Source organism: Martes martes (assembly GCF_963455335.1).
Source record: "Martes martes genome assembly, chromosome: 11".
Taxonomy (NCBI): domain Eukaryota; kingdom Metazoa; phylum Chordata; class Mammalia; order Carnivora; family Mustelidae; genus Martes; species Martes martes.
The window spans coordinates 18710434-18726386 of record NC_137899.1 but is presented as its reverse complement, the minus strand read 5'-3'; the positions used below and the strand labels follow the sequence as shown (position 1 = coordinate 18726386).

The window sequence follows — 15953 nt, the reverse complement described above, 5'->3', positions numbered from 1 at the left end:
AAGCCTCGTGTTCCAGTGTGAGCTTCTGGTAACTGCATTTCCCTCTCCTGGTCATGTCTGTCCTTCCAGCTTTTCTCCCAAGGGGCTTTCGGCTACGTGCTGCCCATCATTTCATTTCTCCTTGCCTGGATTGAGACGTGGTTCCTGGATTTCAAAGTCTTACCTCAAGAGGCAGAAGAGGAAAACAGTAAGTGTTTCCCCAGGTTAGTCTCCTGAGAGTGGATAGGGAGCAGGCTAGAAGGAAGATTCTGGTAGTCATGATTTGAACAGAGCTTAGCTTTTTGCTAAGACTTCTTTTTAATGTAATGACAACAGCATTTTATTGTGGTTAACTTTGCCAAGAAGCTCCCAGAATTGTGCCATCATCCCCAGCAACTGAATTTCTTCTCTTCCAGGACTCCTGATAGTTCAGGATGCTTCAGAGAGGGCAGCACTTATACCTGGTGGTCTTTCAGATGGTCAGTTTTATTCTCCTCCTGAATCTGAAGCAGGTAAAATAATGTGATTATCATTTGTGTTTTCATCCATCACTCAGTAGCTCAAAAGCTCGGCCCTCCCTCCCTCCCCCCGACCCCCCACTCTTAGAACCTGAGCAGACATTGAACACAGCAGGCATTGAGACATGGACTTGCTGTGGGACCCGTGGTGAGACCCAGAGTGTAAAATAAATGTAACCAAGGGTCACAGACCCTGTGACGTGCGATCTGCATCTCAGAAGACAGAGCAGGGGAAGGGTCTTGACGCTCTCCTACTCCCTGTCATCCCCTCATCTGACCCACTGTGTGAGGAGGGAGCGCTGTCCTCCAGGCTGCCCATGACAGAGACCAGGGCCTCCCTGGGGAGCTGCCCTTTCTCAGGGCCCCCATCCCATCGCTCCCCTGCCATTTCCATCCTCCGTGTTCCTGCCTCCTGTGTCTCCGGCTTTGTACCACGTCCCGTGTCCCCCACCTTCCACTCAGCTCTCCCTGCTGCGGTTCCTGCACCAGCTCCTGTCTCCCTGCCTCAGTCAGCCTCTCCCCGCCCCACCAGAGCACTGTGGGACATAGAACACTGCATTGTTCCACGGGATCCTCAATCCACTCTAGGAGGTGGAAGTCTCATCACCCTATTTCAGTGATGAGCAGATTAAGCCACAGGGAAGGGAATAATTTGTGCAAGGCCATATGAAGAGTGAGAAGGGGAGCTCAGATTTGAACCCTGGCTCACAGCTAATCCATGTAGGGCTCTCAGTAATTATGGAAAGGCTGCATTGATCCCATCTTCTTCTGTTCAAAATCCTTCAGTGGCAAAAAGGATAAGGGAAGTGATGGGTCCTTGGTCTGGCAGCAAGCACCATGTGACTTCACTTTGGCAGTTGTCCAACCTCCCCGTAGCATCTCCTTGTGTTCTCTTCTGAACTTTGCTGAAGACCTTGTGCGCCTAAACCTTCAGGCCATTCGGCAGCTTGCTTTCTCTGTCCTTCACGCTGTTGCTCTGCAATCCTACTCTCCACTCCTGGGAGAGAAGCCTTCTCCCACCCAACCCCATCCCCTGGCTGCTGGGAGGTGTTCTCTGCATTTCCTTAGGAACTCTCCCCAACGTTGTCGTGTGCTGGCTGCACTGCCCTCAGCACTGACCTGGCCTGTTTCCACCACTGGGATAGAAACCTGAGTTAGAGACTGCATTATGTTATTGCCAGCATTGACCCTAAGTAAGTAATGAAACACACACACACACACACACACACACACACACACACACACACGATAGTAAAGCAGATTCCAGGCAGAAAGACTCAAAGATCAGAGGCATGGCAGTGGGACAGTGAGTCAGGGGAACTCTAAGTAACTTGGTATTCTGGGCTCTTGCTGTTGGATCTAAAAGCAGATTAAACCATGAAAGCACAGAGTTAGATAATATACAGATATGAGCTAGCAGAAGATCTCTTTTTCAGCCAACAGTAACTGAAATAAGTGTTAAACTTCTGCTTACCTCATAAGAGAATTATTTCCTTGAGGTTTGTTTTTTTTGTTTTTTTTTTTGTTTTTTTGGTCATAGGACTCCTTTTGAAAAAAGGAAGTTTACATTGTTGTTCATGCTTTCATGTAGACTTTATTTTTCTAAGAGTAATAAACGTTCTTAGTAGTAATGTATTTACTTAAGTTAGAAGTTCAGAGGACCAGAATAATAACAGGAGGAATACCACTTAGACATTCTTCATCAAGCTTTCTAGTTCTGAATCTATGGTTGTCTTCCTGCCTCTGACTTTTACCCCCACCTAGTGGTGGTTGGCAGCATTACCGTTTTGTTGGATCAAGTTGCTGAGCTAGAACATTGTCAGGGTGTTGTGCTTTGTTCAAGACAAAATGCAGGTGAGTAGCAGGCAGAGAAGGAGTGTTCGAAGTACTGACTTTACTGTATTAGATTTTCATTGTCTGACCATCAAGTTAGGAAATTATTAAAATTAAAACTATTATTGGGATAAGGTTCCTAGAATGTAAGATTCGACTCTAAAGCACCATGGGCTCTTTTGGCCAGTGGCTACAAATGAAACAGGACATCTGGGCTCCTGCTGCTCTGGGACGGATCCAGTGCTGATGGGCCCCTGGTAGAGGGGAGGGCGTCTGGGGGCTGCTGGCCTTCTGACTTTCTTTCTCTAGCACCTAGTGAGGCAACGGCACAGAGTAGATGGATAGGTGTGGAAGGAATGGATGAGAAGAGAAATAAATCAAAATCACCAAAAATTAAAATGTTAGCACTTTTCCTTGTAAAGTGTGATGGGTTGAGTTTTATTATCATAGAGATTTGGAAAATTAGCACCTTTTGTTAGATGTACTTTGAAGGGTTATAACTGCGGTGTGTTTGCCTATTTGCATATTGGTCTAACTGTGTCCTGCTTCCCTATGTATTCAGTGGAAGGAACAGGGAACCACAATCCTCTGTCAGACAGTTGGGCTGAAGGTGTTATGTGGGGTCAGACAGCTGAAGTGAACCGGTTGTGATGCTGAGAAAAAGTTAGCCACCTTGTAAATCATCAAAAGACTTAATTTGAAGAATAGTTCAGTTGCATAATACAATCTGTGGTAAGCAAATCTAGAGAAAGACACTGTAATTATAATTTTACACTTTCTAATAGCAACCAGCCATACTGGTTTGCCCTGGACAGTCTTGGCTGACTCCTGTGGTTCCATATAGTTATTACTAGAACTCCTTTGATCTATAGGAAATGTTCTCATTTAGATGATCAATTCTATAGTCACTCGATGTGTAATCAACAGATTTGAAACATAGTTTTTCTACTTTTTATTAAAAAGTTTGAAGTGTATTAAAACATCACTGCTGAAGATACCATCTAACCTTGATTTAAAAAAAAGAGTAGCTTTAATGAGTTATAATTTGGAAAACATAAAATTGATCCATTGTAAATATACAATTGCATGATTTTTGGTAAATTTATACTTTTAAGCCAACATCACAGTATAATTTTAGAGCACTTTTATTATCCAAAAATATTTTTTAACTAACCCTCACTCCTACTTCCAGTCCTAGATAAACCACTGATTTACTTTCTGTCTTGAAAATATGCCCTTTTTGGACAATTGATATCAATATCACAGAATATATAATTTTTGCATGTGGCTTCTTTTACTTAGTATAATATTCTTGACAGCCATTCATGGTGTGGCATGTATAAGTAGTTCATTCCTTTATGTGACTTGATACTATTCCATTTTAGGGACATACAGTTTTTTCTTTATGTATCAGTGGTTAGACATTGGAATTGTTGGGCATGTTTGCTATCATGACTAATCCTGCTATGAACTTTTATGTGCATGTCTTTGTGAGGACATTTGCTTTTATTTTTCTTAGATTCCTAGGAGAGGACTCACTGGATATTAGGGCGAATTTCTTTTTCTTTTTTTTTTAATTTTTCTTTATTTTTTAAATTTCTTTTCTGTGTTCCAGAATTCATTGTTTATGCACCACACCCAGTGCTCCAATGCAATACGTGCCCTCCACAATACCCACCACCAGGCTCACCCAACCTCCCAACCCTCTTCCCTCCAAAACCCTCAGTTAGTTCCTCAGAGTCCACAGTCTCTCATGGTTCGTCTCCCCCTCCCAATTTCCCCCAACTCTGTTCTCCTCTCCATCTCCCCATGTCTACTGTGTTATTCCTTATGCTCCACAAATAAGCGAAACCATATGATAATTGACTCTCTCTGCTTGACTTATTTCACTCAGCATAATCTCTTCCAGTCCCATCCATATTGATACAAAAGTTGGGTATTCATCCTTTCTGATGGAGGCATAATACTCCATAGTGTATATGGGCCACATCTTTCTTATCCATTTGTCCATTGAAGGGCATCTTGGTTCTTTCCACAGTTTGGCGACCGTGGCCATGACTGCTATAAACACTGGGGTACAGATGGCCCTTCTTTTCACTACATCTGTATCTTTGGGGTAAATACCCAGTAGTGCAATTGCAGGGTCATAGGGAAGCTCTATTTTTAATTTCTTAAGAAATCTCTACCCTGTTTTCCAAAGTGGCTGCACCAACTTGCATTCCCATCAACAATGTAATAGGGTTCCCCTTTCTCCACATCCTCTCCAATACTTGTTGTTTACTGTCTTGTTAATTTTGGCCATTTTAACTGGTGTAAGGTGGTATCTCAATGTGGTTTTGATTTGAATCTTAGGGTGAGTTTCTGTTGAACTTTTCAAGTGATTGCTAAACTGTTCTTCAAAGTTCAAAACGTACTTCAAAGTTCAAAAACGTACTTCAAACTTCAAAGTTCAAAAACGTACCATGTCACATTCAGCAGTGTGTAAGGATTTCTTTTTCCATGTACTCTTCCATTCCTGGCAGGGGCTTTTTGATTATGGTTATCCTAGCAGGTGTGAAGTGCTCTCTCCTTGTGGTTTTCATTTGCCCCTTAAGGACTGATGGATAACCTTGAGAACCTTTTTATGAGCTTATTAATTAGTCATATATCTTCTTTGGAGAAATGTCTATTTTACCACCTTTTTTTTTTAAAGTTATGTTGTGTGTCTTCTTATTGAATTGCAAAATTCCTTAGAAATTCTAGATAAAATAGATAAAAGTCCTTTTTCAGGTAAGAGTCCTTTAAATGACGTACAAGTATTTCTTTCGCTGGCTGTAGACTTTTCATCTTCTTCATGGAACCTTTTGAAACACGTGTTTTGGTTTTGATGAAGTCCAGTTTATCAGAATATATTCTTTTATGGATAATGTGTTTGCAGCCATATCTAAGAACTCCTTGCCTTAGTCTTGTATCCTTCCTATGTTTTCTTCTAGAATATTTTATAGTGTTAGCTCTCCCACTAAGTTTATGGCCCATTGTGAATTAATTTTCATGTATGGAGGAGGTAGGGAATTAAGTTTATTCTTCTGCCTTTTGAATATCTGGCTGTTGCAGTACAATTTGTTCAACAGACTTTCCCTTTCTGCACCAAATTAACTCAGCACATTTGTCAAAAACCATTTAACCATCAATGTAAGGGTTTATTTCTGGACTCTCAGTTCTCTTTCACTGACCTGTATGCTCTCTTTGCGCCAGTACCACACTGGCCTTACTCTGTAAATTAATCTTTCTGTAACTTCGAAATCAGGTGCTGCAAGCCTGTGCTTAAAAGGCCCTCCCTGCTGTCCCCAGGACCTCATGTGTCAGTGATGGAGTGATGGAGCTTTCCACACCCTCTGTGTGTGCGGCATCATCAGTCTCATCATCCAAATCAAATTTTGGGTGCAGGCCTCCCCCCAACTTTTTCTGTAGGGTGACTACATCAGTTCTCCAACGTTGTTCTTTTTCAGCATTATTTTGTCTATTCTAGGTCTTTTGGGTCTTCATGGCAATTTTGGGTTGAGCTTGTTAATTTTTGTGAGTAAAGCCTATTACATTGGATTTATAGATGAATTGGGGAAGAATTGGCATCACAATATTGAATCTTCTAATCTATGAACATGGACCCTCTCTGGATTTATTTAGATATTCTTTAATTTTTCTCTGCATTGTTTTATAATTTTCAGCATATAAGTTTTGCTTTTCTTTTGTTAATATAATTCCTAAGCGTTTTATCCTTTTTAGTTCTATAGTAAATGGAATTGTTTCCTTAATTTCATTTTCAGTTTTCCATGCTAGTGTATAAAAATCTAACTGATATTTTGTATTTGGAACGTGTACCTTGTGACAATGCTATAAGCTTGTTCATGAGTTCTAATTTTGGTTTTGTGTACATGTAGATTCCATGGTATTATCTACATACAAGATCATGTCATCTGTGGTTAAAGACTTTTTTACATTTAATTTTCTTCTGTTAAATATATATATATATTTTTTTCTAGCCGCACTGTTAAATATATTTTATTTTTTTTTCTAGCCGCACTAACACCGTAGTACCTTGTTAAATAGAGATATCAAGAGCACACATCCTTGTCTTGTTCCTGGTCTTTGGGGGGACGTGGTCAGTCTTTCAGCTTTAAGCTGTGGGTTTTCACAGATGCCCTTGATCAGGTTAAAGAAGTTTGCTTTTAGGGGCACCTGGGTAGCTCAGTGGGTTAAAGCCTCTGCCTTCAGCTCAGGTCATGATCCCAGCATCCTGGGATCGAGCCCCGCATCGGGCTCCCTGCTCAGCGGGGAGCCTGCTTCCTCCCCTCTATCTCTGCCTGCCTCTCTGCCTACTTGTGATCTCTGTCTGTCAAATAAATAAATAAAATATTAAAAAAAAAGAAGTTTGCTTTTATTCTTAGTGTGAGAGTTTTTATCATGAATAAGCATTAAACGTTTCACCTGCTTTATATGCATCTGTTGAATGATAGTATGGTTTTTATCCTGTATTCAGTTGATATGATGATGCACATTAAGTACTATCTGTATATCACATCAACTGTTTATATATAAAGGATAAATCCGATTTGGTCATGTTGTATAATCCAGTAGTAGTTTTCTGGATTTGATTTGCTAATATTTTCCTGAGAATGTTTGTACATATGTGTACATATAAAACATATGCTCATGATATTTTACCTTTTGGTCTGTAATTCTCTTATTAAGTCCTTAGCTTTAATATCAGTAATGCTGACCTCATAGAATACATTAGAATGTCTTTCCAAACATACTGTTTTCTGAATGAATTCTTCTTATGAATGATTAATATTATTTCTCCTTTAAATGTTTGATAGATTCATCAATGAAACCATCTGGAACAAGAGTTATCTTTGTGAGAAGACTTCTAATTACTCATTCGGTTTCTTTACCTATTATGTATAGATGTATTCAGATTTTTTTTTCTTCTTGAGTCTTTGATAATTTGTGAATTTATAGGAATTCATAATTTTTTCAAAATTGCTTAGTTGTTGACATATTTTCAAAAAACCAACTGGTTTACATTGGTATTTCTCTCTTGTTTTTCTGCATTCTACTTCAGTTATTTCCGTTCCAGTTTTTATTTCCCTTATTCTGTTTGGGGGGGGGGGGTTAGCTTGCTCTTCTTTTCCATGTTTGAGTTTACATTTTTCTTCTTTTCTGATGTAGGCATTTAAAGCTATAAATTTTCTTCTAGACATTGCTTTAGCAACCTCTTATGAGATCTGATGTTTTATGTTTTTATTTTCATGCACTCTTGGCTTTCAGAAGGTTGCCTATTAGGTGAATATATTTGTATACATACTAATTGGTATTCCTTTACTTTATTAGACTTATAGATTAACATTTCTCAACAATATTGGGCGTGTTAGCCATAAGGGGGTTTGGGCCATTGTTTCTTCAAACATTTTTCCTGTTCTTTTTTTTCTTCTGCTCTATCTGGGAGTCCCATTCCATTAGTGCTATCTCATTGGCCTCTGAGCTCTGTTCAGTTTTTCTTCAGTCTTTTCCTCTGTTACTCAGCTTGGATAACATACAGTGCTGTCTTCAGGTTCACAGATTATTTCTTCTGCCGATTTGAATATTTTCTTAAACTCCTCTAGAGAATACTTTACTTAAGTTATTATATTTTTCTATTCTACATTTTACTTCTAAAGAATCTTTTCTTTTTTATAATTTATGGCGTCCTTTAGAAGATCTGTGTGTTCATTTATTGTTGTCATACTTTACTTCTTTAAACATGGCTTTCCATATTTTTTAGAACATATTTATAATAGCTGCTTTGAAGTCTTTGTCAGCTAAATAAAAAACCTGGACACACTCAGAGACAGTTTCTATTGAATTGTCAGGGTTTCTGCCACCTAATTGTTGATTCTTTGCCTTTCTTTTTATTTTTTTTTAATTGAAAAATATTTTGTGGAAAAAACATTTTAGCAACTCTAGAGTCTGACTTTTTCCCCCAAAAGGTTGCTTTTATTGTTCTTCTTTTGCTTAAAAAATTGCTTAGGCTAAATCTGTGAAGTTATGTCCCCTGCAGTTTGTATCTCTTAGTGGCTCTACTCCTTTATTTCTAAGCCTAGCTCCCCAGGACCCCTCTGTATCTACGTGGTTTAGTCATAGCCAGTGACTGGTGAAGGTTGTGCTCAGGCACCTTGATAAGACTTCCAGCCTCTGTTACGTGAAATAAATCAGTTAGAGAAAGAAAAATACCATACGGTTTCACTCATTTGTAGAACATAAGAAAGAAAAAAAAGACCAAAAAAACAGACTTTTAAATACAGAAAACAAACTTTTTACCGGAGTGGGAGGTAGGTAGGCAGATAGGTGAAATAGGTGAATGGGATTAAGAGTACATTTATTGGGATAAACACTGAGTAATGTTTGGGATTGGTGAATCACTATATCGTACATCTGAAACGAATACAGCAGTATACATGAATCATACTGGAAATTTAAATAAAGACTTCCATCCTCTGACAGATAGTTATGTGTTTATATTGAGTAGCATATTCAGATTTTAGGGAATTTCAAGTTTTCCTCTGCTTGTACTATTTGCTGAGTCTTTTCACATCTCCTCTGCAATATGTCCAAAGCCTCAGGGTCGAGCAGGAAGTGTGCAGCTGGTTTGGGCTCTTTTGAGTCCCTGCTAAGCACGCACACAGCTTCAGTCGAGCATATGCTTGCGGCAGTCATGACCCCAACCGCAGACCAGCAGAGCCCCTGGCCTTCCTGCTTGCACACCACACAGCTTGTCAGCTCACCTTCGCATCGCTCCCATCCCAGATTAACCCAGCTCCTTACTCTGTGTAATTAATTGTACTGCTAGTCCTCATGGGCCATCCTGTCTTAGAAGAACCGTCATGCCCGTGGACCTGGGTATTGGGAGGTGATGAGGAATGGGCTCAGCTCTAGGCGAGAGCATTACTGTTGTTTCCAATCTGCAGTTTTTCAAGCAAAATCACTTCTGATTGTTGTGTATTTTGGACATTGCCCAACTGCTGAAATGGTTAATTTTGTTCATCTAGTCCAGTTTTATAGTTGCTTTTCAAGGAGATTTGTTAACTTCACTTGACCATAACCAGATGGCCTTGCTAGCATTTATTTTTAAATTATGTAAAACATACATATTCCTATGTTTTAATTAAAAGTTTGGCTTTATTTAGGACTCCCAAATAATTACAAGACATGTCAGCTCCGGTGGCTCAAGTGCCATTTGTCTGACAGGTGGACAGTTAAGTCCAGAAGCAGGAAGACTTGGTATGACGATCTGCCTTAGACTCATTTCAAAGTGAGAAGGCATTTAGTCTGCCCCAGGGTGACTATGATTTACAGCAATTTAATAGGATGAAAAGTGAAGCCTTCTAACCCCTATACCTTCATCTGTGTATGTTACCACAAGCTTAACCTGAGCCATGTGACATTTATGAGGTTAAGACATGGGGTACAATCTTTTCTTAAGATTCTCTGCTAACTGTTCTCTTTTTTTTTTTAATTAAATTTTTAATTTATTTTCAGCGTAACAGTATTCATTGTTTTTTCACCACACCCAGTGCTCCATGCAATCTGTGCCCTCCCCAATACCCACCACCTGGTTCCCCTACCCTCCCACCCCCCGCCCCTTCAAAACCCTCAGGTTGTTTTTCAGAGTCCATAGTCTCTCATGGTTCACCTCCCCTTCCAATTTCCCTCAACTCCCTTCTCCTCTCCATCTACCCTTGTACTCTCTATTATTTGTTATGCTCCACAAATAAGTGAAACCATATGATACTTGACTCTCTCTGTTTGACTTATTTCACTCAGCATAATCTCTTCCAGTCCTGTCCATGTTGCTACAAAAGTTGGGTATTCGTCCTTTCTGATGGAGGCATAATACTCCATAGTGTATATGGACCACATCTTCCTTATCCATTCATCCGTTGAAGGGCATCTTGGTTCTTTCCACAGTTTGGCGACCGTGGCCATCGCTGCTATAAACATTGGGGTACAGATGGCCCTCCTTTTCACTACATCTGTATCTTTGGGGTAAATACCCAGCAGTGCAATTGCAGGGTCATAGGGAAGCTCTATTTTTAATTTCCTGAGGAATCTCCACACTCAGCCACAGCAACTTCTTTCAAGATATGTCTCCAAAGGCGAAGGAAACAAAGGCAAAGATGAACTTTTGGGACTTCATCAAGATCAAAAGCGTCTGCACAGCAAAAGAAACAGTCAACAAAACAAAGCGGCAACCCACGGAATGGGAGAAGATATTTGCAAATGACAGTACAGACAAAAGGTTGATATCCAGGATCTATAAAAACTCCTCAAACTCAACACACACAAAACAGATGATCATATTAAAAAATGGGCAGAAGATATGAACAGACACTTCTCCAATGAAGACATACAAATGGCTACCAGACACATGAAAAAATGTTCATCATCACTAGCCATCAGGGAGATTCAAATCAAAACCACATTGAGATACCACCTTACACCAGTTAGAATGGCCAAAATTAGCAAGACAGGAAACAACGTGTGTTGGAGAGGATGTGGAGAAAGGGGAACCCTCTTACACTGTTGGTGGGAATGCAAACTGGTGCAGCCACTTTGGAGAACAGTGTGGAGATTCCTCAGGAAATTAAAAATAGAGCTTCCCTATGACCCTGCTAACTGTTCTCTTGTACGAAATTAGTTCTTGGCTCTAATGAGGCAGACATTCTCAGAAGCAGAAATGTGCTGTTGGAGGTGTGGTATCTGACCGGAGGAAAGCAACAGTGAGGCAGGCTGCTCCTTTGTGTGTGAGTCGGCTCTATCCCTCACCCACTACCTTGTCTTTCCACAGATCCCTTTTTGTGTTCCTTCCCTGACTGTGAGAGTAACATATGCTTTTATAAAAATGTGCACAGAACAGCAATCACAGAACCTGTCCATCAGACTCTGTGCCACATCAGTGTAGACAGCAGTTTGTCCTCCTGCTGGTTTTGTGTTTGTAATTCCACATAATTTATTATTATGGGTATAAAGGGTATAAATAAAGTATTTATTTAGACCCTTTTAAAAAAATTATAATTTAGAAATTACAAAGTCAGTTTGTTGTACACGTTTTGGAATATCCAGAAATGATTCTGTCCTCTGGTTATTTTCTTGTAGGCTTTCTGATTGGCACATATGTACTTAGTTTTTTATTTTTGTAATTATGATCCTATTGGATATAGTTCTTTTCATTATGTATTTGCTCTTACTTCATAAAATGTGCATTTTCCATGCTGTAATGAACTACATAAATGCAAGTGGATATGAAATATTTTGTGGAAATGAAATAATTTTTAAATTTTTCTTCTAGCCTCAGACATCTAGATTTTTTTTCCTAATTTTTAGCAAAATCTACTTAATGAAAAACAAGTATCATTTCGTTAGACATACTTCCTAAACAAATAATTCCAGAGTGAAATGGTGGGCTTGAATGTATGAACGATATAAGGTTCACCATTTTTTTCTCTCCTTCCCTTTTCCCTACCTTTTAGGATCTGAAGAAGAAGCTGAAGAAAAACAAGACAACGAAAAACCGCTTTTGGAACTATGAGTACTACTTTTGTTAAAGTAAGTGTTTGAAAGTGAAAGTGTAACAAAAAACTGGATCATTTCTTTGGGTACTTTCAAGGTCAAATTCAATAATATGAGTACAAATATATAGTCAGATTTATCCTAGTCACATGAATTTATAATTATATTTTATTCATGTAAAATTTAACATTCTTTTGCATAGATGTGAATTTGTAAAGTATGCAAAATACCTCAGAGTTCAAAATTTCTTTTTTGAGGTGAAATTGGCATATAACAGGTAAGTTTCAGGTGTATAACATTAGAATTTGGTATTTGTATACAGTACAAATCACTGCAGTGTGATCTCCATCGTAAGTCTAGCTACCATCTACCAGCATATCTCTGTGTCAGATGCTGTTCAGTTACAGGCCCTAATAACTGTGTGAGGGTAGCAGTGGGATGGGATGTGGGGACCGAGTGTCTGTCTACATCTGAGCCCGTGGGCCTAGAATGGTGAGTGACCATCCCAGGCAGCACGGCAGGCAAGGGGCAGAGCTGGGACTCAGGCCCGCCCAGTCTGGTACCAGGGTCTGCCTGGGCCCTGCACCCCGATGTCCCCTGCATGCTGTGGAGCTTCTGAGATGAAAACATGTGGTCCAATCAGAGCAGGAGGTGATGAGCTTCAAGGTGGGGCCTATTGTTCAGATCATCAAAGGGAATCACTTCAGCCTCAGAAATGCCTGCAAATAAACACAAAGTGAACTGTAGTAGCAGCAGCTCTGCCTAATTATGTGAAGACAGAAGGAAAGTGGTGGCTGACTCGGAGATGCTGAGCAGCGGGGACAGGTGGGGACTGGCTGCAGAGCAGCCTGGGCCAGTGAGTGAACCCTGTTTCTCCACCCCCAGGGCCCCCATATGCTCAAGACATGCTTTCCGCATCGATGGTTGAGACGCAGCAGAGATGGGGCCCTGTGAATAGTAAAGCTTTAATACGCCTTATGATAAATTCTTGTGTGGCCACACCCAGGTCTTTTTGTGTCTGTAACAGCCCATCTTCAGCACACAGACTTTCTCATAAAAACATAAGGCAAAGTGTAGCGCTTTACTTTGTAACACTGCAGCTTAAATATTTTTATGTTCTTGTCTTTTTTTCCAAGTGTGAAAATTCATCACTGAAAGTCACTGGAGGAAAAAAAAAAAAGGACCAGAGCTGGGGGCTTGCTTTTGAAAGTTGAAGGTGACATCCACTGCTGACTTTAATGAACAGTTAATAAAGAATTTATTTATTGTAATACCTCATAGACATTGTACCAGATCACATACATTTAGGACCTGTCTGTGGCTGGTAAGATAATGTGATGATCCATCCCGTGTTCAGTGAGACTGTCTGATCTGTTCATGAATAGTGGGAGCAAAGTCTTGTGCTATATTCCTGATCAAAAGACTTCTGAATATATTGGAATAACACTTTTTTAGTAAGCAAAATATCTTTTTATTTGATCCGCAGTTTGGAATTTTTTGTTTCATGTCTCAGATTTCTTTTGTATTTCTTTTTTAACATCCAACGTTTCCCTTGTGTTTTTTAACTCACGCTTATGCGCTTTTTGTACAGTTTTAAAAAGTAATAAATACCGACATATCAAAATGGTTCATTTTATTTTTCTTGTTTTTCATTATGTATTTGGCTTGCAGTATTGGAATTACCAGAGGGGGCCAGTAGGGAACGTGAGTACATATATAGCATAACCAGACATTTTTGTTTTATTTTCATTATGAATAGCATCTTTCTTTTCAAAATAGTGTGAGACTCTTATTTTGAATCCACAGTCTGAAATCATTGCCATCATTTCTCCTTGTGTGGCTAATTTGAATGAAAATAAAGTAAATTATATTGTGAACTCTTTCTTTCCAGCATGACTATTTCCCTTAATGCTTCGTGCGAAGACACTGTGTCTCTGTTTTCTTTCCTTATTCATTGTGTTCTTCAAGGAAAACTCAGTTGTGAGTACTGACTGGGGCTGGTTTGGCTGGAAAGTGACCTTTGTGCAGGTCGGATCAGGTCTGGTCCCCCCACCCACCCCCGCACACTTCCCTGATGTGCATGTCTTCTGTGGAGCCTGGCTCAGCCTGACTCTACTGAACGCACTGAGATGACTCAGCCTGTGACATCCAGTGACATAGTTGAACTCAGGGCCTCCATATGTCTTTGTTCTTGTGAGGAAAGACGCACCTGCTGTTGTGTCGACTACAGTCTACCTTTGTTAGTAGCTTAACGGCAAGGATCTTGTGTCACCCTGCCTACACTGACAAAATGAGACTGAGAATAGAAGCCTCAGTAAATCACCTGCCATGGAAAAGCGCAGATCCTGGTGGAATGTCGGGAATCACTTAGTACTACAAGGAGTGTGCATGTTCTTTCCTTCAGAACAGTGTCATCGGAGTGGACTGAGGGAGCAGCATCTCGACAGTCCTGGTCATACGATCCCAACTCACATAGCAGCTACTTGGAATGAACTCAGTATAAAATAGGGGACCCTCACCCACAGCCTGAGAGTATGTTTGACAGCAGGAGCATGCATGTGCGATGGATATGTTTTTTCTAATAGTTGTGGCCTTTAGGAAGTGAGCTAGTTGGCTGTGGTTTAACTGTCCTTATTTGATCTTACAACACCCAAAGCCAATGCTTGCAGAGCTCCAACCAGCAGGGACCGGTTTGACTTCAAGCATTTTCCACGAATCAACCACATTTGACAGAGCACATAGATAAAACAAGCCTGAGAAAATAGAACGCCATCGCCACACCAGGGCCCTCCTGCCACCCACAGGATCTCCAGCACCACCACCCTCCTGTTCTCTGCACCTCCCAGTCCAGGACAGCTCAGGGCCAGTTGGGGAAGGGATTTGGAAGCCACAGGAGACACTGCCTGGGAGCCCCAGCAGTGACATCAGCCCACAGAGCTGTAGGTCATTTGTTAGTTTCCCCTCTATGTCTCTGTGCTTTCCACATGTGGAAACAGGTTCAGATCTCTAAGTAGAGGCCAGGCATTTGCCCTAAATAAGTCTGATCACATTCTTGAGAATCAATGAATAGAACAAAATTAAATTTCCACTTTCTTGTATCTGATGGGTCTTAATGTTGTTTCTATATGGGAACCTCTACTTGGTTTCCAACAGAACCTGTTTCACAGAAAATTAAGCTGATTTTAAGTAAAAAAAAAAAAAAAAATCCTTCCCAATTTTAAATGAGGTCTTGTTTTATTCTAATATATAAAAACTTCTACTTTAAATGGATTCATTAGAAAAGAAGAAAAACAACCACTTATTTGTTCATCTACTAACCACATATTGAACGTTTTCTTTTATACTCATGTTTGAAGAGATAGACACACATATAAATGAGTGTCATACTTGTTATTATTATTACTCAATAGAAATTGTGGTCAAGGGACTGAATGAATATTGCACACACAAATATAAAAAACTCAAAAAATGAAAAGATGGTTATCCTCATCAGAGACAAATTCAAAACATGGTGGAATACTGGTTTTCATGTGTCAGATTAGCAAAATCCTGATGTTTGGCAGCAGTGTCCTGACATTCACCTACATTGTAGTAGAAATGCATGATGGGGCTATCTCTATCGGGTAAGCTGACAGTACCTATTAAAATGACCAGTCCACATGTCCATAGTGACATAAAGCATATATTGACATAAGGCAATATTATAATTTCAGCTTATTTTATAATAGTAAAAGATTGGAAATAATCCATTGGTCTATCACAAGGAACTGACCTTATAATGTCTCTTAGAAAGTTTAGAGTCACCTGTGAAATACTTTGGAGCAAAGTGTCCCTGTATACTGACATATAAAGAGCTCAAGGATACATAAATGAGAAGTGCAGAATAATGTATGTTGTATACTCCCTTTGTGTTAGAAGGAAGAAAATTAGTTCATGTGGATTTGTTTTTTATATGTACATTCATATTGCATAAATAAAAAATTGGAAGGATGCACAAGAAACTAACGTGTGACCTGTAAGTGCTGGGGAGGTTGATAC

At 39.8% G+C, this 15953-nt stretch overlaps 1 protein-coding gene across 5 annotated transcripts in view; it reads left to right on the top strand.

The window, feature by feature from the left end:
* Positions 1–15103, top strand: part of STARD3NL (STARD3 N-terminal like) — a 61408-nt gene extending 46305 nt beyond the window's left edge. For all 5 annotated transcript variants that reach the window (XM_080818850.1, XM_080818851.1, XM_080818852.1 and 2 more), the window contains 4 exons: positions 70–187; positions 396–491; positions 11876–11951; positions 13052–15103. In XM_080818850.1, coding sequence (XP_080674976.1) covers positions 70–187; positions 396–491; positions 11876–11934 — 273 coding nt within the window. In that variant the 3' untranslated portion in view covers positions 11935–11951; positions 13052–15103. The remainder of the gene's footprint in view (positions 1–69; positions 188–395; positions 492–11875; positions 11952–13051) is intronic.
* Positions 15104–15953: the final 850 nt, after the last annotated feature.